The 24,879-nt window shown below is 40.3% G+C and overlaps 1 protein-coding gene and 1 long non-coding RNA gene across 6 annotated transcripts in view; one reads left to right on the top strand and one right to left on the bottom strand.

Moving 5' to 3' along the window:
- The first annotated feature begins 6,113 nt into the window (after positions 1 to 6,113).
- The window catches only part of LOC140601210 (uncharacterized), a 22,309-nt gene continuing 3,543 nt past the window's right edge, over positions 6,114 to 24,879 (top strand). Inside the window, exons 1-2 of one of the 3 annotated variants that reach the window (XR_012004258.1) lie at positions 6,114 to 6,152; positions 6,330 to 6,532. This is a non-coding gene — a long non-coding RNA (uncharacterized lncRNA). Of the gene's footprint in view, positions 6,533 to 24,879 lie in introns of all 3 variants that reach the window. The other 2 variants (XR_012004259.1, XR_012004257.1) reach the window with 2 other exon arrangements.
- The window catches only part of STAMBP (STAM binding protein), a 26,229-nt gene continuing 15,867 nt past the window's right edge, over positions 14,518 to 24,879 (bottom strand). For 2 of the 3 annotated variants that reach the window (XM_072769849.1, XM_072769850.1), the window contains exons 6-10: positions 24,063 to 24,187; positions 23,033 to 23,170; positions 17,218 to 17,330; positions 16,571 to 16,670; positions 14,518 to 15,188 (exon numbers count right to left, since the gene is read on the bottom strand). In XM_072769849.1, the coding sequence (XP_072625950.1) occupies positions 15,132 to 15,188; positions 16,571 to 16,670; positions 17,218 to 17,330; positions 23,033 to 23,170; positions 24,063 to 24,187 (533 nt within the window). In that variant the 3' untranslated portion in view covers positions 14,518 to 15,131. The remainder of the gene's footprint in view (positions 15,189 to 16,570; positions 16,671 to 17,217; positions 17,331 to 23,032; positions 23,171 to 24,062; positions 24,188 to 24,879) is intronic. The other variant, XM_072769851.1, reaches the window with a different exon arrangement.

The following is a 24,879-nucleotide window of genomic DNA, read 5'->3' as shown; positions in this document are numbered from 1 at the left end:
GAAAGAAAGAAAGAAAGAAAGAAAGAAAGAAAGAAAGAAAGAAAGAAAGAAAGAAAGAAAGAAAAAGAAGATATATATTTTTTTACTCTGCTGATAGGGCTTTGTTTTCCTGGACAAAGAATGGTTTGTATATACAACAGACCCTGCTAGCCAATTATGGACAGAAAGAAGGGCTGTAGGATCAAAACCTGGAACATTGAAATTATTACTTGGGTAGGTATTCCTATGTTATTCTCAAGTTCATAAATAGACAACCACACTGTCCAAAATTTGACTCTCCAAATTTGCCTGCACAGAAACCCTTTGTGGTTATTGCAAGTTCCTTTTCTGATGTGAAGTGGGAATCAATGTAGTAAGTGTCTCACGGGTTCTCTACTAAACTTTGGTGAGCTGTGTTACAACAAAACAAAAACAGTTGGAAAGTTGAGAGCCTCGGATCTTACTCAGCCACCAATAAAGATTGGCAGCTGCACCCCAAGCACTTGCCAAAAACTGCAAATTCCAAGTTCACTGTCATTAAATATTTATTAAAATGTCACTGAAAAGGAACTGGGAGTTGTTTAAAATCCATGCAGTCAAGCATCTAGGTTAAGCTAGATTAGCGAGAGCTAGGTGTCTGAACTGAACTAGATACTGCCCCATTGCCTGCACCCATCTGAGTTTCAGGAGAATTATTTTTACTACGTATTAAGCTTTACTACATATTGTACTTCACTATTATATATATAATATATATATATATTATATATATATATATATTTTACTATATATTGTGCCAACAGTTACATGGCAAAACAGAGCCCTCTACGTGTTGTTTGGGTTCACTGTACAAATGTTTATAGTATTTATGACATGACACACCATGGGGCTCATCCATAGAAGGAATGTAGTCTATATTCATCTGTCCCCACGTTCAATCAATTTATTTTCTTTCTCTAGTATTTTACATATCCTGGAAAACCTTTCTACTAGGTATCCAGAGTCTGGAGACTTGACAATTAGTGGGCATAAATATTTGTTTAAACAATTAAAAGTGGAGTACAAATAAATTATAATTGTAAAGAATATAAGTTAAATTATGAAAGTGAAATATAAATAAAGTGAAAACATTTATTCCTTCCTTACATGGGTTCCCTCAACACTCATATGTAAAGTTGTTGCTCATCCTGTGTATACTCATCAATTAGGAAGAAATTGCTCTTGTGCTCTTTCATGAGAGTATGGCTCCTTTATCTTGTTCCATTATTCATCCTTGAAGACGAAAGCACAGCATTTACTTCTGTGTACTGTGAACAGTGCTCTGTATACAATAGGTGCTCAATAAATGCAAATAAAATGAATGAATGACCCACGACCTGCATGTGTGACCCATGTTTTTGGGAGTGAAGGGGTCACTACCCCATAATTCTGGTGTCATTATCTAGAGTCAACAGCACTTGGTGTTCTCATTTCTATTGGCTTGTTCACCTTAGGTCATACTGCCCACAGTGGTGATTGCAGGCCCTAACTTTTTCTCCTAGGCACCTGTTGTAGACATCTGTTCCATTTGCTTGCTCTGCACCAACTCCTCCTTTTGCTCTTAATGCCATCAAGATTTTTTTTGGAGAATGAATTCTCCCCCACTCTCAGTGCATGTGGTTCAGCTGGTGTAGAGGCATAAGATCCAGGCCTGGCCAATCAGAGCATGCTATCTCCCTGCCCACAGTGATTGGTCCTAGGATGAAGTCATGACCAAATCCATGACTTAACAATTCAATCACAAGACTTTGTTTTGGAACTGTTGGATACGGAAGTTTTTTTCTTGTTCGATTTACCAGGACAATAGGATATAAACCTATAGCCATCAAAACTACCATATTGGAAAAACTTAATTAGGGATCCCTGGGTGGCGCAGCGGTTTAGCGCCTGCCTTTGGCCCAGGGCACGATCCTGGAGACCCAGGATCGAATCCCACGTCGGGCTCCTGGTGCATGGAGCCTGCTTCTCCCTCGGCCTATGTCTCTGCCTCTCTTTCTCTCTCTGTGTGACTATCATAAATAAATAAAAATAAATAAAAAAAGAAAAACTTAATTAAATGAACACACACACAAATAAATAAATGAACAAACACTGAGTATATAAGAGCCAAGAGAGGAATACAGAATAAGTCTTGGGGTACCTGGCTGGCTCAGTCAGGAGAGCATGCAACTCTTGATCTTGGGATTGTGAGTTTTAGTCTCACATTGGGTATAGGGATTACTTAAAAATAAAATCTTTAAAACAAGACATAAGAAACAAAATGAGTCCTGATGGCAGTGGGCACTAGATCCAACTGTGCCTGAATACCAGTTTGAACTGAATTTTCTGTCAGCGCAATGAAAATAGTTCAGACTAACACAGGATTCTATTGTCATTATACGGTCTCTTCCTAGGCCATTTTTAAATTCCAAGGGCCATAATCAGAGGCTTTGTGCTTACAGAACAACACATTCTGAGAACTAGAATATTTGTGTAAACTTATCCTGAGTCTACCATGGTTCAATTAAGAATAATTTAAAACTCCAAAGCCATGGGAGAAGTATAGAACACTGAACTGCGTGAGAGAAGTTCTAGACACAGACATTTAAGCATAGCAAGCGGGGCTGTTAAGAGCTATTCAAGGTGGCAAAGGGGCCAGTGCTGTTTTTAAAGCAAAGTGAAGTGAAGAAAGGAGACTGCCAAGAATTGGGAAGCTAACTACAGGGACAGAGGAAAATCTAAGAATAGTCTTACTTCCTTTAGTCCAGGTGATATTTCTACTTCTCTTACCCACTAATAACCCATTACCATTTCTCCAACACAAGTCACAACGTAAGTCTCACTCAGGCCCGGGAAAAGGACAGAAATAACCCTCTGGCCATTGTGGTAGTTCTTTTTTGGAGAAGAGTGAGACAGGGAAAGTAATCCTTCCCTAGGAACTGGGGAAGAGAGACCTGCTAAGCCCAGATGGATACAGAGGGCTTCTATAGGCCAAAAGCCCAATTCTCTCTTCCTTAGGTCAATACTTTCTCGGCTCTCCACCCTCCAGGTTTTATCCAAAGATCTCTGCTAGCTCTTTCAGGCAAGGTTTATGTTGAATGGGTTCCAGTGGTGAGGTCATTCTAATGGAAGGTTTCCATATATGACATGCCTCTGCTGCTGCGCCCAAGAGCATTCCCAAGGCCCTTTCACTGATGCTGTCCAAGAATAAGATCTTGGCCGAATTCCCACACTGAAGGGGCAGTGGAGCTTTGGTTTCTGAAAATAGCAGGCATTGTCCTTTTTGTCCAATTAGAAAAGCAACATTGTTCTCTGAAGAATATTTGGGAAATTAAAAAAAAAAAAGTAGAAGGAAAGAAAAAGAATAACCATGCCATAATTACATCATCTGCAGATAACTAATATGAATATTTAGGTGTGTTTCTTTCTCATGGTTTTATGAATATATCTATCTACATATATTTTAGGAAGGCAGTGTTGCATTATGGTAAGAGTGTGGGTTTGGAAGTCTGACGCCACTCATTAAAGAGTTCTGTGGCCTTTGGCAACTTATCTCTTCAAGTTGTTTAACTCCTTCAACAATAAAGTTTGCTATTTTTTAAATTAGTGCCCTACTAGTATAATATTATTTTAACTTACAAGTTTATAATAAGAGCTATCTGGTAATAAAATTTCTCCCAACATTCTTCTTTTAATTTTTAAAAATGGTTATTTCATTTATTTCATATTGGTTTTAGAGTAGTATTTTCAATGGGTGTTATACTATATGTTAGCAAATCAAACTCCAATAAAAAAATACACACAAAAAAAATTAAAGCAATTAGGCAAGAAAGGAAATACAAAGCACCCAAATCAGAAACAAAAGAGTAGTACTTCCAAGTTAAAAAAAAAAGAGAGAGGTGCCTCTCATTCATTCACTCACTCATTTATTTATGAGAGATACAGAGAGAGACAGACAGAGACAGAGACATAGGCAGAGGGAGAAGGAGGCTCCCCACAGGGAGCCCTATGTGGGACTTGATCCTAAGACCCTGTATAATGACCTAAGCCAAAGGTAGATGCTCAACCTGAGCCACCCAGGCATCCCAGCATCTGACTCTTGATCTCTGCTCAGGTCTTGATCTTCAGGGTCATGAGTTCAAGCCCTACATTGAGCTCCATGATGGGCATGGAGCCTACTTCAAAAAAATGTGATTTGGGGGCACCTGTGTGACTCAAGTCAGTTGAACATCTGCCTTAGGCTCAGGGTCCTGGGATCAAGCCCCAAGATGGGTTCCCTGCTCAGCAGGAAGCCTGCTACTCCTTCTACCCCCTGCTTGTGCTCTCTCTCTCAAATAAATAAACTTTTTTTATATAAACTTTTTTTAATGGGATTTATAGATTTGCACTTAAATTTATGGATCAATTAAAAAAGAATTAGCATCTTTAAAGAACTAAGTCCTCCCCTCATGGTATATAGCATATCTGCCTTTCCGTTTACTTTCTTCATGTCCTTCTATAAAGCACAGTTTTCCGACAAATACCCACCATTTGCTTTGACGTGGATGGAACTGGAGGGTATTATGCTGAGTGAAGTAAGTCAATTGGAAAAGGACAAACATCATATGGTCTCATTCATTTGGAGAATATAAAAATTAGTGAAAGGGAATAAAGGGATAGGAGAGAAAATGAGTGAAAATATCAGTGAGGGTGACAAAAAATGAGAGACACTTAACTCTGGGAAATGAACAAGGGGTAGTGGAAAGGGAGGTGGGTGGGGGGTTGGGGTGACTGGGTGATGGGCACTGAGGGTGGCACTTGGCAGGATGAGCACTGGGTGTTATGCTAAATGTTGGCAAATTGAACTCCAATAAAAAAATTTTTTAAAAAAAGCATAGTTTTCTTCCTATGAGTCTTGCACGTTTTCTATTAATTCTGTTCCAAGGTATTTTCTGTTTTTGGTTGCTAGGATGAAGGAGATTTCTTCCCCCCCGCCCCCCCCAACTACAACTGGATTTTTTTTTTAAGATTTTATGGATTTGAGAGTGTACACACACACACACACACACACACACACACACACACACACACGAGTGTGGGGGGGAGGGGCAGAGGAAGAGAGGGAGCAGATCCCCCACCCAGCAGGGAGCCTGACCTGGGGCCCAGTGGGGCCTAATCTCAGGTCCCCAAGATCATGATCTGAGCCAAAGGCAGATGCTCAACCGACTGAGTCACTAACTAGTTGTTTCATGAACTAGGAAAAGCTATTTCAGAAGTTTAATATATGTCTTTTAGTGGATGACTGCTGCTCTTTATTAGATCTAACCATTTTTCAGGATTAATTATCTAGGTAGATACTTAGTTTGCCGCCAAGAACTGTGTTTCCTCTTCAATAGTAAACTGTTTATCTTACTTCATTACATTGGCTAGGTTATCCTTTCAGGACGCCATGACATAATAGTGGCTAGAATGGGTCTGCCTTATCTGACATTATTTTTTTGTTAAGAATGATGCATGATGGGGGTACCTAGGTGGCTCAGTTAAGCATCCGCCTTTGGCTCAGGTCGTGATCCTGGGGTCCTGGGATCAGTCTGTGTCCAGCTCCCTGCTTAGTAGGAAGTCTGCTTCTCCCTCTCCCTCTGCTCCTCCCCTCCCTACCACTGGTACTCTCTCATGTTCTCTCTAGAATAAATAAATAAAATCTTTTAAAAAAAGAATGATGCATGTTGGTGTGTTGAATCATTATTGTGCACCTGAAAATAATGTAATACAGTATGTTAACTCTACTAGAATTAAAGTTTAAAAAAAAAGAATAATGCTTCATGTTCTTTTAGACTTATCATGTTAATGAAACTTCTTTTTTCTCCCCTAATTTATTAGGGAAGTTTCAAAAATAAAGAATAAATGTTGATTTTCATCTTCAAATATTTTATTATCCATGAGAGACTCTTAGGTTTGTTTTTTTCCTTTGACCTACTTCTGTGAAATATGATATTAGGGGATTTCTTTTATGGGGCCATCGTTATGTTCTCAACAAACTCACCAAATGCATCAGGGCTCTGGAGCTGGGCAGACCTGGGTTGATATCCTAGCCTACCACTTACTAGCTTAGCATCATGGGCAAGTTCTAATGTGTTCTAAGTTCTAAGGTATCATAGGATGGACAACAAATGCTGGTAGTTAATGTTCCTTTACTATATTGATAAATTTGTTAGTGCTTTATTTAGGACTTAGGCATCTGTATTACCAAGCTTAGGTGAAGTGTGTGTATGTGTGTATGTATATGATTTATTAGGTTGTATTCATAAAAATGAGTTATGTTGATTTTCTTAACTTTCTATGCTCAACAACAGTTAAAATAGCAAGAGATATTTAAACACCAAAGTCCACAGCAGCACTATTCACAAGCCAAGAAGTGGAGGCAACCCAAGTGTTATCAATGGATGAGTAGATAAACAAGATGTGATATATACATATAATGGAATATTATACAGCCTCAAAAAGGAAGGAAATTCTGACAGATGCTACAACATGGATGATCCTTCATGACATTATGGTAAGTAAAACAAACCAGTCATAAAAAGACAAATATTGTATGATTCCATTTATATGAGGTATCCAAAGAGACAAACTCATTAAGACAGAAAATAGAGGGGTGGTCACCTGGGGGTGGGGGAAAGAGATGTGGTTCAATGGGTACAGAGTTTTAGTTTTAAAGATAAAAAAGTTCTGGAGATCTGTTTCACAAGAATATGAGTACTTAACACTACTCAGCTGTACACTTAAAAATGGTTGAGATGGCAAACTTTATGTTATGGATTTTTTTTGCCACAATAATTACTTTAAATGTAAACGGACAAAATTCTCCAATCAAAAAACCTAGAGCGGTTGCCTCTATATGCTGCCTACCATAGACTCACTTCAGATGTAAGGACATACACAGATTGAAAAGGAAGGGATAAAAAGAGATGTTCCATGCAAATGGAAACCAAAGGAAAGCCAGGGCAGCTATACTTATATCAGATAAAACGACTTTAAAATAAAGACTGCAATAAGAGATAAAGCAGGACATTACATAATGATAAAGAGATCAATCCAATAAGAAGCTATAACATACGTAAATATTTATGCCTGCAACATGGGAGCATCTAAATATATAAAGCAAATATTAACAGACCTACAAGGAGAATGATAGCAATACAATAGTTGATGACTTTAATATATAACTCACATAAATTAATAGATCATCCAGACAGAAAATCAATAAGGAAATATCAGCTTTAAACAAAACTTAGACCAGATGAACTTAACAGATATATACAGAACTGTCCATCCCAAAGCAACAGATACACATTCTTCTCAAGTATATATGGAATACTCTCTAGGATAGACATATATTAGGCCATAAAACAAGTCTTCACAAATTTTTAAAAAGACTGAAATCATATTAAGCATCTTTTCCAATCACAATGGTATGAAACTCGAGATCAATCACAAGACGACTAGAAAATTCACAAATATGTGGAGATTAAACAACATGCTACTGAACAACCAATGGGTCAACGAAGAAATCAAAAGCAAAATACACCTTGAGACAAATGGAAATACAACATACGCTGGGATGGGATACACTTACAGGATGTAGCAAAAGCAGTTATTAAAGGGAAGTTCACAGTGATAAAATGCCTATTTTAAGAAAGAAGAAAAATCTCAAACAACCTAACTTTACACCTCAAGGAACTAGAAAGAAAAAGAACAAATGAAGTCCAAAATTACAAGAAAAAAGAAAATAAAGATAAGAGCAGAAATAAATTAGAGAGTAAAAATAGAAAAAAAAAAATCAATGAAACCAAGAGCTGGTTTTTGAAAAGGTAAACAAAATTGATAAACCTTTATCTAGATTCACTAAGAAAAAAAAGAGAAAAGGCCCCAATAAATAAAATCAGAAATGAAAGGGATGTTACAACTGATACCACAGAAATACAAATGATCACAAAAGACCATACAATCTATACAATTACATATCAACAAATTGGACAACATAAAAGAAATAAATTCCCAGAAACATACAATCTTCCAAGACTGAATCATGAATACAAAAATCTCAAGAGACTAATTACTAGTAAGGAGATTGAATCAGTAATTTAAACACCACCCACAAGCAAAATTCCAGGACAAAACAGCTTCACTGGTAAGTTCTACCAAATATTCAAAGAATTAATACTAATTCTTATTAAATTCTTCCAAAAAACAGGAGGGAACATTTCCAAACCCATTTAACAAAGGCCAGCATTATCTGATATCAAAATCAGACAAGGACACCACAAGAAAAGAAAATTAAAGTCTAATTTCCTGATAAACAAAGATGCAAAAATCCTAAACAAAGTATTAGCAAAGTGAATTCAACAATACATTAAAAGGATCACCCATCATGATCAAGTAGGATTTATTCCAGGGATATGGAGAAAAGGGAACCTTTGTGCCCTGTTGGTAGGAATATAAATTGGTGCAGCCACTTCTGAGTGTTTATCTGAAGAAAATGAAAACACTAGCTCAAAAAGATATATGTGCCCACCATGTTCACTGCAGCATTATTTCCAATAGCCAACATATGGGAACAACCTAAATGTCCACTGATGGATGAACAGATTAAAAAAATTGTTTATATATATATATATATATATCTCACATATATTGTGATATACATATGCAATAGAATATTATTCAGCCATAAGATAGAATTTTAAAGTTGTAATATATATGTTTATATATACATATATATATATAATCACATATATGTTGTGAGATACATACACGAGTGTACATGCACATGACAGAATATTTTTCAGCTTTTAAAAATAATGAAATCTTGCCAAAACAACATGGATGGAACTTGAGGCCATTATGCTAAGTGGAATAAGTCTGACAGAGAGAGACAAATACCATATGATCTCACTTATATGTAGAATCTTAACAAACAAAACAAGCTCATAGGTAAGCCTTTCGGCCCAGGGCGTGATCCTGGGGTCCCCGGATTGAGTCCCATGTCAGGCTCCCCGCATGGAGCCTGCTTCTCCCTCTGCCTGTGTCTCTGCCTCTCTCTCTCTGTGTCTCTCATTAATAAATAAAAATAAAATCTTTTAAAAAAAGAGATAATTTTGGTTTTTTTTTTTTTTGATAATTTTGGTTTTATTCACATATAATTTTTTTTTTCTTTTTACCAGAAAATCACCTATTTTACTGAGGAGCAAATTCATTAGCCTAGTTCCACACAGTACTTTCTTATAACATACATTTGTTGTATCCCCTTGTTCATTTCCAATTTTGGATGTTTTTCTTTTTTCTCTTTGACTACTTTATTCCTTTTTTAAAAAATGACTATGAATTTACCAACTCTATTTTAAAATTCAATAATTTTTGTTTTATTTTTATTTTTAAAAAAGATTTATTTGAGAAAGAGAAAGTACGAGCAGGAGGAGAGGCTGAGGGAAGAGCAGTCCCCCTGCTGAGCCAGGAGTCTGATGCGGGGCTTTGATCCCAGGACCCTGGGATCATGACCAGAGCTGAAGGTAAATGCTTAACTGACTGAGCCACCCAGGCGCCCCTGATTTCTGCTTGAATATGTGTTTTTTTTTTCTTCCTGGCTTTCCTACTATATATTTTGTTCTTTTTTTCTAATTTGAGTCAAATGTTTAATTCATTTTTTATTCTTTCTTATTAAATAGTTAAAGCATTTAAAGTTCTAAATTTCCTTCCTAGTACAGCTTGTAGAAATTTCAGATGTTTGGTCTTTGATACTGCATTACCGTTCATCTCTAAATAAGTAAATATGCAGTTTTTATCTTTTCGTATGCTTTCCTTCTTTTACCTTCTAAGAGGTAATCTTCTATGATTAACTTGTTAATTTTTAAATTATACAATCTTTAAAATCATTATTCAAAACATGTGCATATTTACTGTTCTGTTCCATAGAACCTTAAGGATTTCCCACCTGTTAGCTAGGTGACTTTGGTCAAGCCTGTGCATTTATTTCTATCTTTTTGAGCGTCAGGCACTATTCTAGGAGCTGAGAATACAAGGGTGAACAAGAACAAGTTGCTGTTTTCAAGGACTGTATACTTTGGATACAGAAACTAGAAATAAACAGGATGATTTTAGCTAATGACAGTGCTATTCAGAGAGTAAAAAGGAGGTGTGGTAGAGTGATGGGGTGGAGGTGGTTTAGATGGGGTTGTCAGGGAAGATCACTCAGCTGCCACATCCCATGAACTCATCTTGGTCGTTAGCCCAGAAAACCTCTCCTGAGCCATTTGGCATCACTCATCTCTCTTTGTTTTCAACTGTTGCCTTCCTTGGCTTCTGTGATAAGATAGTGGTGTCACTATCTCCTGGTCTCCTCCTGCCTCTCTGACCTCCCCTTCTCAGCCTCCATCACATCTTCTCTTGACTACCCACTGAATGAGCCTGTTGGGCAGGATAACCATCTGTCCTGGCAGTTGGAAGAGAGCTCAACTGCTGGCTCCCTCTGCTGAGAGCACTTGCTCACATTCAGACCGTTGGCACAAGGTGACACTGTGGTGGTAGCACAGGCCCAAAAAGCAGTGTCTGAGGCAAGGTGTTAAGATGGCTTCCCACAAAGTGGAGACAGAGCTTCTCAATCAGGGCATGGGTCCAGCTGGCTTCCTTACATACAATTCAACACCAAGGACTCTATTTTAAGAAGGGCTAAGCAAAAGAAAGTAAGGAAGGCACTCACCTGGAAAACAAGCATGATTCCTACCCTTACAGAATTTATATGACAGTTCAGACCCGACCCACATAAGAAGACAATGAGAAAACACTGCAAGATGGCAAAGAACAACTCATTAAATTGTGGGAAACAAGGGGGATCCCTGGGTGGCTCAGCGGTTTAACGCCTGCCTTTGGCCCAGGGCACGATCCTGGAGTCCCTGGATCGAGTCCCATGTCGGGCTCCTGGCATGGAGCTTGCTTCTCCCTCCTCCTGTGTCTCTGCCTCTCTCTCTCTCTCTATGTCTATCATAAATAAATAAATACATAAATCTTTAAAAAAAATAAATTGTGGGAAACAGCCTAAAAGTGCCACTGGAGTTCTAAGAAGGAAGCCCCCAGAGTGAATGTACCAGTGAGAGAAGGCACAATAGCAAGTGGAACCTGAACTAAGCCCTAGGGGATGCAGGGTTGGTCACCAAAGGACATGAGAGCCCATGATTGTGCAGTACAACTGGGCTGGATTCCGGATCTAATAGGCACAGTGAGTGATACTAGACACATCCTATAAGCATATGGTCCCACTTCGGACCCTAAGTAGGCTAAGGCGAACAAAAACCCCAACTCTGAGTAAAGGAGTGGAACCTTTGTGAAGAGGGTTCAAGATTTTTTTTGAAAGACCTTATTTATTTATTCATGAGACACACACACAGAGATAGAGAGAGGCAGAGACACAGGCAGAGGGAGAAGCAGGCTCCATGCAGAGAGCCCGATGTGGGACTTGATCTCGGGACTCCAGGATCACGTCCTGGGCCGAAAGCAGGCACTAAACTGCTGAGCCATCCAGGGATCCCCCATCTTATAGATTTTTAAAAGAAGTTTGGGAAGTTAAGTGACTTGTGGGTGAATAAACAGCTGGGCCTAAAGGCAAAGTCTTAAATATTCAATCTGGCACTTCCTCTCCAGAGGATAATGTTCCAATGGTCTTGATCCAAACAGGCCTTCTCAGTGCCCCAGGCAAAGCTCCTCACAAAAAGAAATGAGTCCTGACTCAGAAGTTCCACTCCTGGTCACATGCTTGAAAGATCCTTGGACAAACTTGTCTCCAAATCCAGGTAGGGTTAAAACACTGAGATATGGGGGCAGGGAGAGCCAGGAGGCACAATATCAACTGATGAACTGTTTTCTAGGGAACAACTGATCTGTTCCTGAACTGTTCTCAAAATCTATTTGAAACAGAACAACATTGCAGGATTTACTGGGCTTTCATGTCATTAAAGCTTTGTTCTCAGAGGTCTCCATTCCTCCCAATCGTCACATGATAAACTTTTCCTTTTACTGGAGCAACTGAAACCCAGAAGAAGTAATCAATAGTTAAAGGGCATAGACACCATGATTTTAAAATTGGGGGTGTCAAAATGAAAGTTCAAACTCTTGCATCTCAAGCAATAAATATCTGCCCCACTAGCCCCACTAGGGAATACTTCTCCCCAGGCTGCCTCTTAAGGTGTCTGTTACCTGACAAAGCAAAATAAAGGCTTAAGTGGTTTCTTCTTCCTCTTTGGTGGCATTTAACTAGAGTATGTGAAAGTGATAATCTGAAGAAGCTCAGCCCTGCCCTGACTCCCAGAAGAGCAAATTCCCCAAAGTCTCTCTGTACCTAGCCCATGGCACTTTGGAAGGTCTGTGCCTCTAAAGTCAACTGGCAACCAGACACTGCCTCTCCCTCCCTACTCAGCCCAGACCAGTAAGCATGGTGCTTCTCTGCCTTGGGAGCATAAAGGCTTTCAGGAGCCCACGAATCAGTCTCTTTACTGAGCAGCTGCTATTGTTTCAATAGAAGCTGTTTCCCCATGTTTCATGTTCTGATTCCCTTTTATTCACAATATGGAATGCTTCCCTCCTTTTTCTACAACTCTGGCTCCTTTTCTCTTTCATGGGCCTGCCCCACCCATCTCCCTGCTTCCTTGTGGTCTGGCTTGCTACCACAGCTTTCCCCCAGAGCTTGGTGGGGAAAGAGACACTGAAACCACCCCATGCAGAGTGACTACAGAGGTGGAAAGAGGGCATTTACACACTGGTTTCCTGCCCCCCAGCAGCCTCTGAGATTTCTGGCACACAGGTGCAGAGGCAGAAAAGATGTGGCCATTTGGTAAAGAGTAAATGACCAATGTGGTTGTGACACATGACATATTCAGTTCACTCCAGTTTGACAAACATTTGCAGAAAGTCTCTGAAGTGCAGAGATGGATAAGAGAGCTCACAATTCTTAGGCAAGCTTTTCAACCCTGGCTGCACCCTAGCAGCTTTAGAGACAAGGACGAAAACAAAACCAAAACACTCTGAGGGACCCCACTCCAGAGATTCAGAATTCATTGGTATGGGGTAGAGCACAAGTATTAGTATTTTCTTAAAAGCACCCCAGGCATTTGAATGTGGAGCCAGGGGCAGGAGCATTATATGATCATATGCAGAAAGTTCTGAATAAAGGCTAAATTTAGGTTTTAGGCAATGCAAAGCTATTGCAGGTTTTGAAGCAAAATAGGAAACATGAGGATGGCTATAATTTAGGAACCTTCTCCTGACTGTACTAGGCAGAACAGACTAGAGTCAAGAAATACTAAAAAGAGAGAGAGAAAGAGAGAGAGAGAGGCTGGGGAAAAGCCTATTATTGCACTAGTCCAAGTAAGGAGAAATAAAGCCCTAAACCAAGCAATAGCCCTGAGCATGGAAAGAAAGGACCAGACTGGGGCAATTACAGGACTACTGAGGCAAGGCATGACAGTCCAGGCTGCCTCTGGGGCCACAGTGGGGAAAGGAAGGCAGTAACAGGAGGGGCACTCTTCCTCTCCCCAGACTTGCTTGGCCCCACATTCCCACCTACACTAGAACTGCAGAAGAGGGCAGCCCCACTAGCCCAGCGGTTTAGCGCCGCCTTCAGCCCAGGGCTTGATCCTGGAGACACAGGATCGAGTCCCAAGTCAGGCTACCTGCATGGAGCCTGCCTCTCTCTCTCTCTCTCTCTCTCTCTCTGTGTGTGTGTGTCTGTGTCTGTCATGAATAAATAAATACAATCTTTAAAAAAAAAAAAAAAAGAACTGCAGAAGAATTTCCAATACCTTGAGAGTTAAGAACCTAAGAGGAGAAGAATATAAAGACTTGGTTCTTCCAAGGGAAAAGTTCAAAGACACTAACCTGAGTGATAAAGAACATAGTATATTCAAGGACACAAAACTTTAAAATGAAGCGAAACTTTGTACATTTGCAGACTTTCTCACAGAATTGTGATATAAAAAGAACCCACTCTTCTACACAAGGTATTTATTCTCCTGCCCTCACCTGCGGGCACAAACAATACCATTATTTCTAGGTTGCCTTAGAACACTAGGTGCAGCTCATAGAAGGAAATCTATAGAACCAATTGCAGCTTCAAATACCTTCCTAGATGGTGCCGGAGTAAGAAAAACAGTCAACATATTAACATTGGCAGGGTGGGGTGTCAAGGGAATGGAATCACTCATTTGGAGTGTAACCTGGCACTCCAAATAAAGGCTCTATTATCATTAGCTGAAAGCTTTTAGGGCATAAGAAGGAAGTGAACAGGATGACCCACTTGAGACAACACCAAAAGAACACAACTTCACAGCCCTGGAAGATGGCAACAGCCAGACAAAAGATGAGCAGTTAACAGTGAATTGGGACACGCCTTCAGTGTCAGCCCAGCTCAAATTCCCCATACAACCAGACTTCTTCGTTAGCCTGTTTAGACAATACTTGATCAAACATATCACTCTAGAGTATACACACATAAAATATGTTAATTGTCATTTTATTGTAGAGGAAAAAATATCCTGTAATATTTGTTAAATAACAATACTTCCTGACAAAAATCATTCTTCAGGGTTTTCGAGCCTCACTATCTCGTCAGACATAGTGAGCTATCCCTCACCCTTGTAATAAGCTTCATTAATATTGGCATAAACCACAGGAAAACCCAAAGATTTTCTAAATGGCTTCCCAATTTCTACATAGATGCCCTTAATAATTCCAAAGGTAAACAACAACAAACATATTGGTGGAGAAATTAGGATAGATTAGAGGGGAAAAAAATATTAACACAACTGGTGAATCGAGAACAAAGGGCATAGATAAGTATTCATTATACCATTCTTTCAACTTAATTTTTTCATTACAGATATACTGAAGAGTTGTCTTAGCATTATCATGCCATTTTCCACACTTGCCTAAAAAGTACAGCCAATTATTTCTTTTTAAACCAGAAACAGAAGAATTAGTTCTCCCCCAGGTTATACTCACTTTCAATTCTGTCTAAAAAAGCTTCCAGAGTTTTCTGGAAAGTTTAAATTAAGAGGCTACAGTACACTGATATGGTTTTATAGTTCTTGGGAGGTGTTTGAGTCAAATTTTCATCGAAGGTCTGTGATGGTCACTGCTCTATCCACAACAGTCACGTGGCTGCAGCTCTACAACAGGCAAAAAGAAAGAAAGGGAAAGTCCTGGCAAATTCTAAGAAGTCACTTTTTAAAAGTTCTTATTTAACATGCTGATTCTGGCTAATGGTTTCAGTCTGGAAGCCAGATCACTACTTACATGGCAGTTATGGTGAGGGGCCTGGGATTCAGTGACTCCCCAATCCTAATCTGTAGGCCTCAATCAATGTGGGCCCACATACCTTCATTGACTTTTCAACTGGATGTATATTCTACAGTCATTCATAAAATATACATTTATTTGAAAGAACTGCTGAATTCATTAGTTTTGGGGGCTCACTGCATCAACCAGTTAATACAGTGCACCCACTGTCACATGGGGAATGCTCACTTTTGGCTTGCAAAAGGGGTCTTTATAACTGAAAAACTGAAAATGTGGTCACTTTTTTTCCAGCCTGTTTCAACATCCTAGTACCTAGATATTTATTACATTCCAAGGCAGACTGACCTATTTATGAACAGATCTGTCAGAAAGTTCATTCTTATATTCAGCTATAAACTCTTTCCTTGAGGACTTAGTTTAGTTCTGGGAGTCTTATGAAATGCACTCAATACCTTTTCATACAACAATACTTCTAACTTAAAGTTGGTTTTCAGATACTCCCTGAGGTTTTCCTTCTAAGCATCCCAGTTCCTTTCATGTGACAGGGTTCTGAGTCCCTTTTCCATACTGGTCACTTTTTAGTGAACCCAAAAGAAATAACACTCCATGGCTAGCATGGAGTGAAGCAACCTATCACATTAGATTTGAGGGGCAAACTGAAACATACCGATCTTATCAACAACTGAAATTTTTTATTCACAGAATACAAGTTAGGGAAAAAAAAACAGAAAACAAAAAAAACTTCCTCAGAAGGTCAGAAAAAGAAATCCCTATTATTTAAGCAAAATTTCAGAAGCAAATATATCTTACCTATCTTAAGTGGCTTTTCCCCTTTGAATCCAAATCTCTTATTAAAGTATAGGCTTAGCTATAACTAACTAACCAACTAAAACTAATATTTAATAAGCAAGCTACTGTACCAGGTACTTTCTGTGTATTCCTTCAATTAAGCCTCTCATTAACCCTATAAAGTAGGTGTTATCATCATTATCATCTCCCTTTACAGATGAGTAGGCTGAGGCCCAGGAAGATGAAGTCTAGTCAGACAGTCCTTAAATGGCAGAGCTACAACTCAAATCCATTCCTATCCCACACCACTTCCTACATGCATCCTTTTTAGGAAGACTTGAAAAGATGAGTGACAAGGCTGATCTTCTATGTGGGTCAGATAGGATAATGCACCTCATCAGCTCAGACTGTCCTCTCTGCTTGAATGAAGCACAGCCCCAATTTCTCCTATTTAGATACATACACAGAAGAGAGGTGGATCCTTGCTGTGTGGATGAAATCCTTTCTGGCGACAGGAAGAAATCTCTTCTAGTCCATGGTCAGTTAATTTAAAGAATCCAGTTCTGCAATAAGAAAAAGCAGGCCCAGAATCATGCAAAGGTGCTTCCCCAGTCTGAAACACATGCGCATACACAGAGTTCATTTTGAGACAGCTTCAAAAGTATGCTGGCACATAGGTCTCTTCTCTGGTGAATGAATCAGAGTTAGAGAATGACTCATCACTGCCACCACACTAGTTTTGCTGGGAGAATTCATAGTAAATAACAAGATTTAGAATGAAAAAGAAGTTTAACTGAGATAATCTGTTTGATTTTGAAATTCTTTACTCTGACATCAGTCTCTTAAAATTCCTATTGCTTCAAGTCAAACACTTCAATTTTATGTCCTTTTCTCCTAAAAGCAACAAAAGATTGCTTTGATGCCTTTTTTAAACAAGCATAGTAGGTGTATCAGGATACGGTGCTGAAAAGGTAACCTTTTAAAATAGCCATTTAATCCCACAATCTAGATATTTTAGAGAAAACAAGGTCTTTTAAATAGAGACCTCTTCCTCGCAGACTTTTCCCCACTATCTCCCTGTAATGCCCTTCAGGGCATCTATGTACTTACTCCTGGAACTTGGGGGAGCAAACAATGGCTATTGATTCCGGCAACATCATCTGGTAGGAGCAATGAGTGTGTAGATCAACACTGGAGAGGAAGGCAGTCTGTGTGGGATGAGTCTGAGAAGAGAAAAAAAGGATCTGAGACCCCTGTCAGTGAGACAGCCGAGCCTGGCCCAAGAAGAAGACAGAGCAAAAGAGTTCTAAACAGCTGGCCACGACCTCCTTCTCAAGTACAAAGCCACTGGCAGTCATAAGGACATATGCCTAAAATTTATTACTTTTGAGCATTATAAATAAAGTATAGCTTAACAGGGGTATGTAAAGAAATTCATAATTTGTAATTGACTATCAAGACTTATTTGGCCCCTCATATACTCTCTCTCTGAAACAGAGAGTTATCCATTCTGGAATAGACGGTAGATGCTGTCCGATACTTCAATGCGGTAGAAGTCAAGGACTTAACAAACCACAGTTGGGTAGGATTCTTCTTCTTGATGGAGGTGTTAAAAGGTCAAGCATGAATGTGCAGCTCTACAGGCAAAAATGTCAAATGCTATCCTATGGCTAAAGTACCATCCAAGGATGTGAGAAGCAGGGGCCATCAGGATTTCAGTGGTAGTTAAATCACACAAAAGACCCTATCTTGTTTGGGAAAAGGAACAAGATATTGAAATTTGAGGGTAATCTGTTACAGCACCATCAAAGTTTTATTGAGCACATTGTTTATACACAAATGAGTAACTACATAATGCCTTATGTTCATCTTAGAGGGGTGTGAGTGTAGATAACAAGAATAGGAAAAGAAAGCCCCAACTGGACTCAAAAAGACCACCAACCTTTACTGAAAGAACACCCAGAAAATGAATAAATATACCTGATCAGCATTCTCAAACTTGCTGTGTACAAAAATGAAGCTCCCGAGGAGCCTGTCAAAAGCATAGGCTCCTATGCCCTACCTTTAGAAATATCCATCCTGAAACTTTTTCTTTTTTAAAGCTCTTTCATGGGTGCCTAGGTGGCTCAATCAGTTAAGCTTCCAACTCTTGATTTTGGCTCAGCTCGTGATCTCAGGGTGGTGAGATGGAGCCTGCTTCAGATTCTCACTCTCTGCCCCTCTTCCTGCCTCTAATTAGTAAACAAGCAAACAAACAAGTAAATATTTCAATGATTCTTATGTGCAGCCTCATCTGAGAAGCACCACTCCACAGAATGCTATGGCCGGCTCACTGTGGAAGAGGCCTGCAGGTCAGGAACATGGTAACAGAGTGCTGACAGCAAATACACACACAGGTCCTCATGGGGGCAGGTATGAACTTTGGTGACCACAAGGAAAAAATACTATTTACCAAATTATATGATCCTACAGACTATTAGGGACAAATGGTCTGTGCCAACACCTTTCAGCCTGTGGTCAGAAGAAGGAATTTTAACTGGGGATGAATTTTAACTGGGGATGAATGAGGCCTACATAAGCCAATCTAGGCCTCTGATCTAAAGTTGGGATAGCTAGAAAGACAAACTAGAGACACACATTGTTCAACTAAATCAAAAAACCTTGTCTTAAGCCTGTCTTCTCTTCTATTGTGCTTTTTCTCCTTCCCTTCACAACTGAATTTCTTGAAAAAATAGTTGTGTCCCTCCTGCCGGAGACAGAGGGAGGCATTTTTATGACCAAAGGAGCAGAAATGAACATGGAGACCAAATGCCAGGGCTGCCTTGGCGCCTGGCCGGGAGGGAGCAGCCTGGGACAGTGATACGAGCTAAGGCAGGGCTGAGGCCAGCTGGAAGACTGCTGTGAATCTTGGGCTGGAGGGCCACCTGGTAGGGGGGAGCAATACATGACCACATAAACTTTTTGATCAGCCAAACTGATTTATAGCTGGCAGAGTACAGAAGGAAGAACTGATCTTTTGCATCATCCTCTTGTCAATTTTAGGATCTGAGCAAATCTCTGCTTTCTTCTGTTTTTAACCCCCAGTTAGGAAGTAATGGTACAGAAATATCATGGGGGGGGGAGGGAGCTGAAATACTATCAACTTCAGCCCTAAATTTATTCCTAGCTTGACCCTCACTAATTTAGAAATTCTTTTATTCATTTGTGGCTGAATTCTACCTGCAGTCTAAATAGTAATTATTCCAAAGTTCCCTAAAACCACCTGTCTCCCCTCCACCCAGGCAGTGGATCTAGACTGCAACTCTGTTGAATCAAATGAATTCCTCCAAAGAGAACCTCCAAAATCTCTCTGTATCTCTTTCTTCAATTCTATCTCAGAAAGATGAGTGTTTTCTCCTCTATATGGAGATAAGCCCCCTTTTTGTACTTTTGGTTTAATACTTTCCTACCTCCACATTATTTTATCTCTGTCCCTTTACATCTCCTCTCCTGGCTCCACTACGTTCCACTGAGCTCCACTGGCTCACTGGCCATACAAAAAAATTCAGACAACTACATACAAGAATGTAGATAAACCTTAAAAATGTTGAGCAAAAGAAGCCAGGCACAGAAGAATACATATCATATCATTCTATTTACATAACATTCATAATCAGGCAAAACTAAATTGTTGAGGTCATGGCTATATATTTAGGTAGTAAAACTGTTAAGAAAGCAAAGGATTTCCAGAAAAGTCAGGAGAGAAATTTCCCATATCAGAGGAAAAGTGTGACAGGGCAAGACCAGGGGGATGGGAGCATGCCTCTCAAATGTTTTATTTCTCAATGTGGGTCATGCATGTACATAGATGTTTAGTTCATGATTCGCTGAAGTATACATTTATCTTCATGTACTTCTTACATGTTATATTTCAAATATAAAGGTTTCAAAAAAACAAAATCAAAACAAAACACATGTTCATGCCTTTCACACTAAACCACAGATCAATAAATATTCTCAACCTGGCTACTCCTTAAACCACCATCCCATTTTTTTCCTTTCCCCATGAACTCTTTTTTTTTTTTTTTTAATTTTTATTTATTTATGTATGATAGTCACAGAGAGAGAAAGAGAGGCAGAGACACAGGCAGAGGGAGAAGCAGGCTCCATGCACTGGGAGCCCGATGTGGAATTCGATCCTGGGTCTCCAGGATCGTGCCCTGGGCCAAAGGCAGGCGCTAAACCGCTGCACCACCCAGGATCCCTGAACTAAACTCTTAAAAAAAAATAGAGTACATTTTACCATCACAACCTCAATCCCCATTACTTCTTCTTCTTCTTTTTTTTTTTTTTTTTTAAAGATTTTATTTATTCATGAGAGACACACAGAGAGAAAGAGATACAGGCAGAGGGAGAAGCAGGCTCCCTGCAGGGAGCCCCATGCAGAACTCGATCGCAAGATCGCAAGACCCTGGGATCACACCTGAGCCAAAGGCAGACACTCAACCACTGAGTCACCCAGGTGCCCTCCTCATTACTTCTTAAACCAGTGTTCCTCCTCCTCTGGCTTCTGTGCCTGAACACTGCCCTCACCCTGCTCTTACACCTCTTTGCTTCATTATCAACTACTCCCTATGCTCCCCTGGGCAGCCTGCACCCAAGCTACTGGTGACTCTCTTCTTGCTCTCCATCCTCCTCCAGTTCCAAGGCTTTCCAGGTCAGCAATATGGGGCAGTCTCCCAGATCCCTCTCCCATCCTGACCTTGCTCCCAAGTCCCAGCCATATTTTCAGCTGCCTGATAACTACCTCCACCGGCAGAATGTCTCACACGTACTTTAAGTACAACATGCTAAAAACTGTACCTACAATTTGCCCCACTTCTGAAGTAAGTTATTCCCTTTGGAGCCCTTGTTTCTGCTTGTGGGATGATCACTGCCACCCCCATGAGTCAAGCCTGCTCCCTAAGTCACCACTGACTTTTACTCATCTTCCTCTTACTCACTTCCTTCCCAAATGCAATGCCATGACTCTAACTCTCATCATTAGATTCTATCATCACACTCTTAAATGATCTCCCTGCTTCAACCTACTTTAAACTGCCTTTATTTTAGATATTCGAAAGAATGGCTTTGATCACATCATTGCTCTATTCAAAAACCTTCTTCTATTCTGCTTATTCACCCAAGATCCTCCAGAACATTGCTTCAGTGTATCACATTAAAGCTTATCAACTATGGGTTCCTGATATGAACCATGAACCCTGGCAGACTAGACTTCTCAATGTCTCAGGAACACAGTATTATTATTATTTTTTTTAATTTTTATTTATTTATGATAGTCACAGAGAGAGAGAGAGGCGCAGAGACACAGGCAGAGGGAGAAGCAGGCTCCATGCACCGGGAGCCCGACGCGGGATTCGATCCCGGGTCTCCAGGATCGCGCCCTGGGCCAAAGGCAGGTGCCAAACCGCTGCGCCACCCAGGGATCCCAGGAACACAGTATTCTTATTCCAATGTTGCCCCCTGCATATGAAACTCTCCCTTAGCCTATCTTGTCAAGATTCTACTACATCAAGCCAGGTAGAGTCCTTCCCTCCTCTGAATTCCATAGTGCTGTTTGTACCTCTTGAAGCATTGGCACATCCTGCCTCATGTGAACAGTGATTACTCGTCTCTGTTTAATCTCCTTTATGAGACCAAAACCGCATCTTACTCAAATTTGTATCCTGCAGCAGATAAGAAACAAGTTCTCTTTCTTCCACATACTATCACAGGGGATACCCCATAGAAGGCAAGTGTTTAGGTCATGGAATGCACACAGAACAGAGGTGCGTGGGACTGCCTCCTGGGTCAGTATTTCCTGAATATCGCAGACAAGTATGCGTAATCTCCCCCCAAAAATGCAGACTTGTTTGTGTGCAAGCCTATTGCACAACATGAAAAGTACCTTGGTCTATGGAGTGAGGAGTTGAAAAGGAATAGAAAGAAAAATGCAGAAATGCTCTTTAGGGATGAAATTATATTTTACCTAAATATCACTAGAAGGTTGCATACAGTAAGTAGACACTTGAAAATCGGCCATATTGGTGACCCTACTGATTTACATAAAGGTATATGCTGCTTTAACAACGACCAATACAAGCATCTGAATTAATTTCCTTGGCTCATTAAAATATTTTGATTTATGTACCTTTTAGGAATATCATTTGCATGAAGTAGGTAGAGCTTATACAGTCAATATCCAGGTATACTCCAAGGCCAGCGTCCTACCACCATTCACTCACAGGGAAACTGGGACTTTATGGAAACAAGTTCATCTGCATTAAAACATTTTTTAAAATTCAAAAAATTAGGGGTGCCTGGGTGGCTCAGTCGGTTTAGCGTCTGCCTTCAGCCAGGTCATGATTCCGGGGTCATAGGATCAAACCCTGCGTCTGCCTCCCTGCTCAGCAGGAAGTCTGCTTCTCCTTCTCTCACGCATGCTCTCTCTCCTGAATAAATAAATAAAATCTTTTAAAAACTAAAATAAGGGATCCCTGGGTGGCTCAGCGGTTTGGCGCCTGCCTTTGGCCTAGGTCATGATCCTGGAGTCCCGGGATCAAGTCCTGCGTCGGGCTCCCTGTGTGGAGCCTGCTTCTCCCTTTGCCTGTGTCTCTGCCTCTCTCTCTCTCTCTCTGTCTCTCATGAATAAATAAATTAAAATTTTAAATAAATAAATAAATAAATACTAAAATAAAATTAAAAAGCCTTAAGTAGTTCCCAGAAATCAGTACTATAGTGGACGCAGTCAAGTATGCTAGGAAAGTTAAGTGTGTATCCAACAGAAGGAAAGACAATCACCTAAATAATCTGGACACAGTTCACTTTGTTCTAAGAAAGAAATAAGCAGTTTATAACATGGGGAGAGAGAAGGAGACTAGTCCTCGGAGAGCTGGGTATTGCTTACATGGATCCAGCCCAGTGTGATAAGACCCTGTTGATCCTGTATGAGGAAGAGCTCTTCTTCATTCTCAGTGTGGCAATAATCAGACCCCGCACTTTGCTTGGGGATGAGAACATGGGTAATGGTAAATTCATTCTTCATCTGTCAAAAGGAGAAAACAGCTAGCTTGTCACCACTCCCTGGCACCAGTGCAACCCCACTCTGTCACAGCAGCGGCAAGGTAAACATCTACATAAGCGAAAGCCCTTCCTGTACCAGAATGAGTCCTTGGTTTCCTTGAGTCCCTCACCTCAGTGGTTCCCAACCTTGGCTGCCCATGTGCACTGCAGCGGGCACTCTGCAAAGCCACAGGCACCCATACCCTGTGGGAATTCCTGGCTGCAGCCAAATGGGACTACTTGTGAGTCCCAAGAAGCTCCAGGATAGTACCATTTCTCTTCCTTTGCGCAGATCTAAGATAATTTCCCTCTTACTGCTTCTCTCAGCCCTTCTCATCCTCCAAGGCTGTTTCAGTCTATTCTGTTTCACTCATTTCCGCATTCAGCAGTTAGTAATGGAGTCTTCCTAGTGCCTCTATCCAATGACTTTCCTTCCTCTGAATTCCTAGTGCTCTACCACATATACCACTCAGCATGCTACTTATCTTTGGGGATGTATCTCCCATCTCTTCAAAATGCTTAGGTACATCTTGTGGACACATGCTGTGTGCCTTACATATCATATACTCCCAGGCCTACCATAAAGCAGGTACTCAAAAACTGACATATAGGTAATGCTAGCTCTTCCTACCAAGTTTAGAATTACCTCTTTCTTACTAGTAGCATTAAAATAATCTGTTCAATTCAAGGGACCGTGAGTATCAACGAAATGCAAGGTAACCAAACTCAAAGTAACACTGCATTATGCTATCCCCAGTTCCTTCTGCAGAGGGATCATTGAATACAGTAACTGATCCCTGGATATCTTCTCTGAGGCTCACAGGAGGCCAAGGGGGAAGTAATAGTCTAAGCTCAGGAAAATGTTTGGTTTTTACCAGTTTTCCACAGAGAATTCCACATGTCTCCACTCCTCGGGCTGTGTTGGCACTGGCTAGCTGGAGAAACTGTGGACAGAGCCTTTCAGGTACCACCACATGGCGCAGTCCATCGATTGTAGGAGCTGTAAAGGAGAAGGGAGAGAAGTATGGGACCATGGGGAGAGCATTCCCAAGTGGACCCCTGAGCTGGCAGTCCTGGGAGAGCAATGCCAAACCACTGGGGTTCCCCGGACTGGGAACAGGGAGTGGGGATCTTACCCTGATGGATGAGAAGGAGGCTGTGGCCACAGCCACTGCAAGTACATTACTTTAAGAAAAGAGGCTTTAACCATTCAAGTTAAGACAAGGGTAAATTACTACTTAAAACAAGTTCCTGAGCTATTCAGAAATTCTGTCACAATCTAATACAAAGGATAATAAATAAATAAATAAATAATCTCCTCATTCTTTTTTTTTTTTTTTTTAAGATTTCATTTATTCATGAGAGACAGCGAGAGAGAGGCAGAGACATAGGCAGAGGGAGATGCAGGCTCGCCTGATGTGAGACTTGATTCCTCGACTCCGGGATCACACCCTGAGCTGAAGGCAGTCGCTCTACCACTGAGGCACTCAGGCATCCCAACCTCTTCAATTTAGCTTTTACTTTCATTTTAAATCTCTCTTCTATCTCAGATAAGAATACTGGAGACTAGGACTTGCACAGAAATACACCAGGTATATTCTGTGTAATAGAAAATACTTTGGGTAACTAATTCTGAAGAAGATGTTAAAATGCCAAAACAAAACAATAACAAAAAACACATTCTGGTCCTCA

This window comes from Canis lupus, chromosome 12, assembly GCF_048164855.1.
Source record: "Canis lupus baileyi chromosome 12, mCanLup2.hap1, whole genome shotgun sequence".
Classification (NCBI taxonomy): Eukaryota; Metazoa; Chordata; class Mammalia; order Carnivora; family Canidae; genus Canis; species Canis lupus.
Note: the sequence above shows the minus strand (reverse complement) of the source record. Positions and strands in the feature narration are given on the sequence as shown.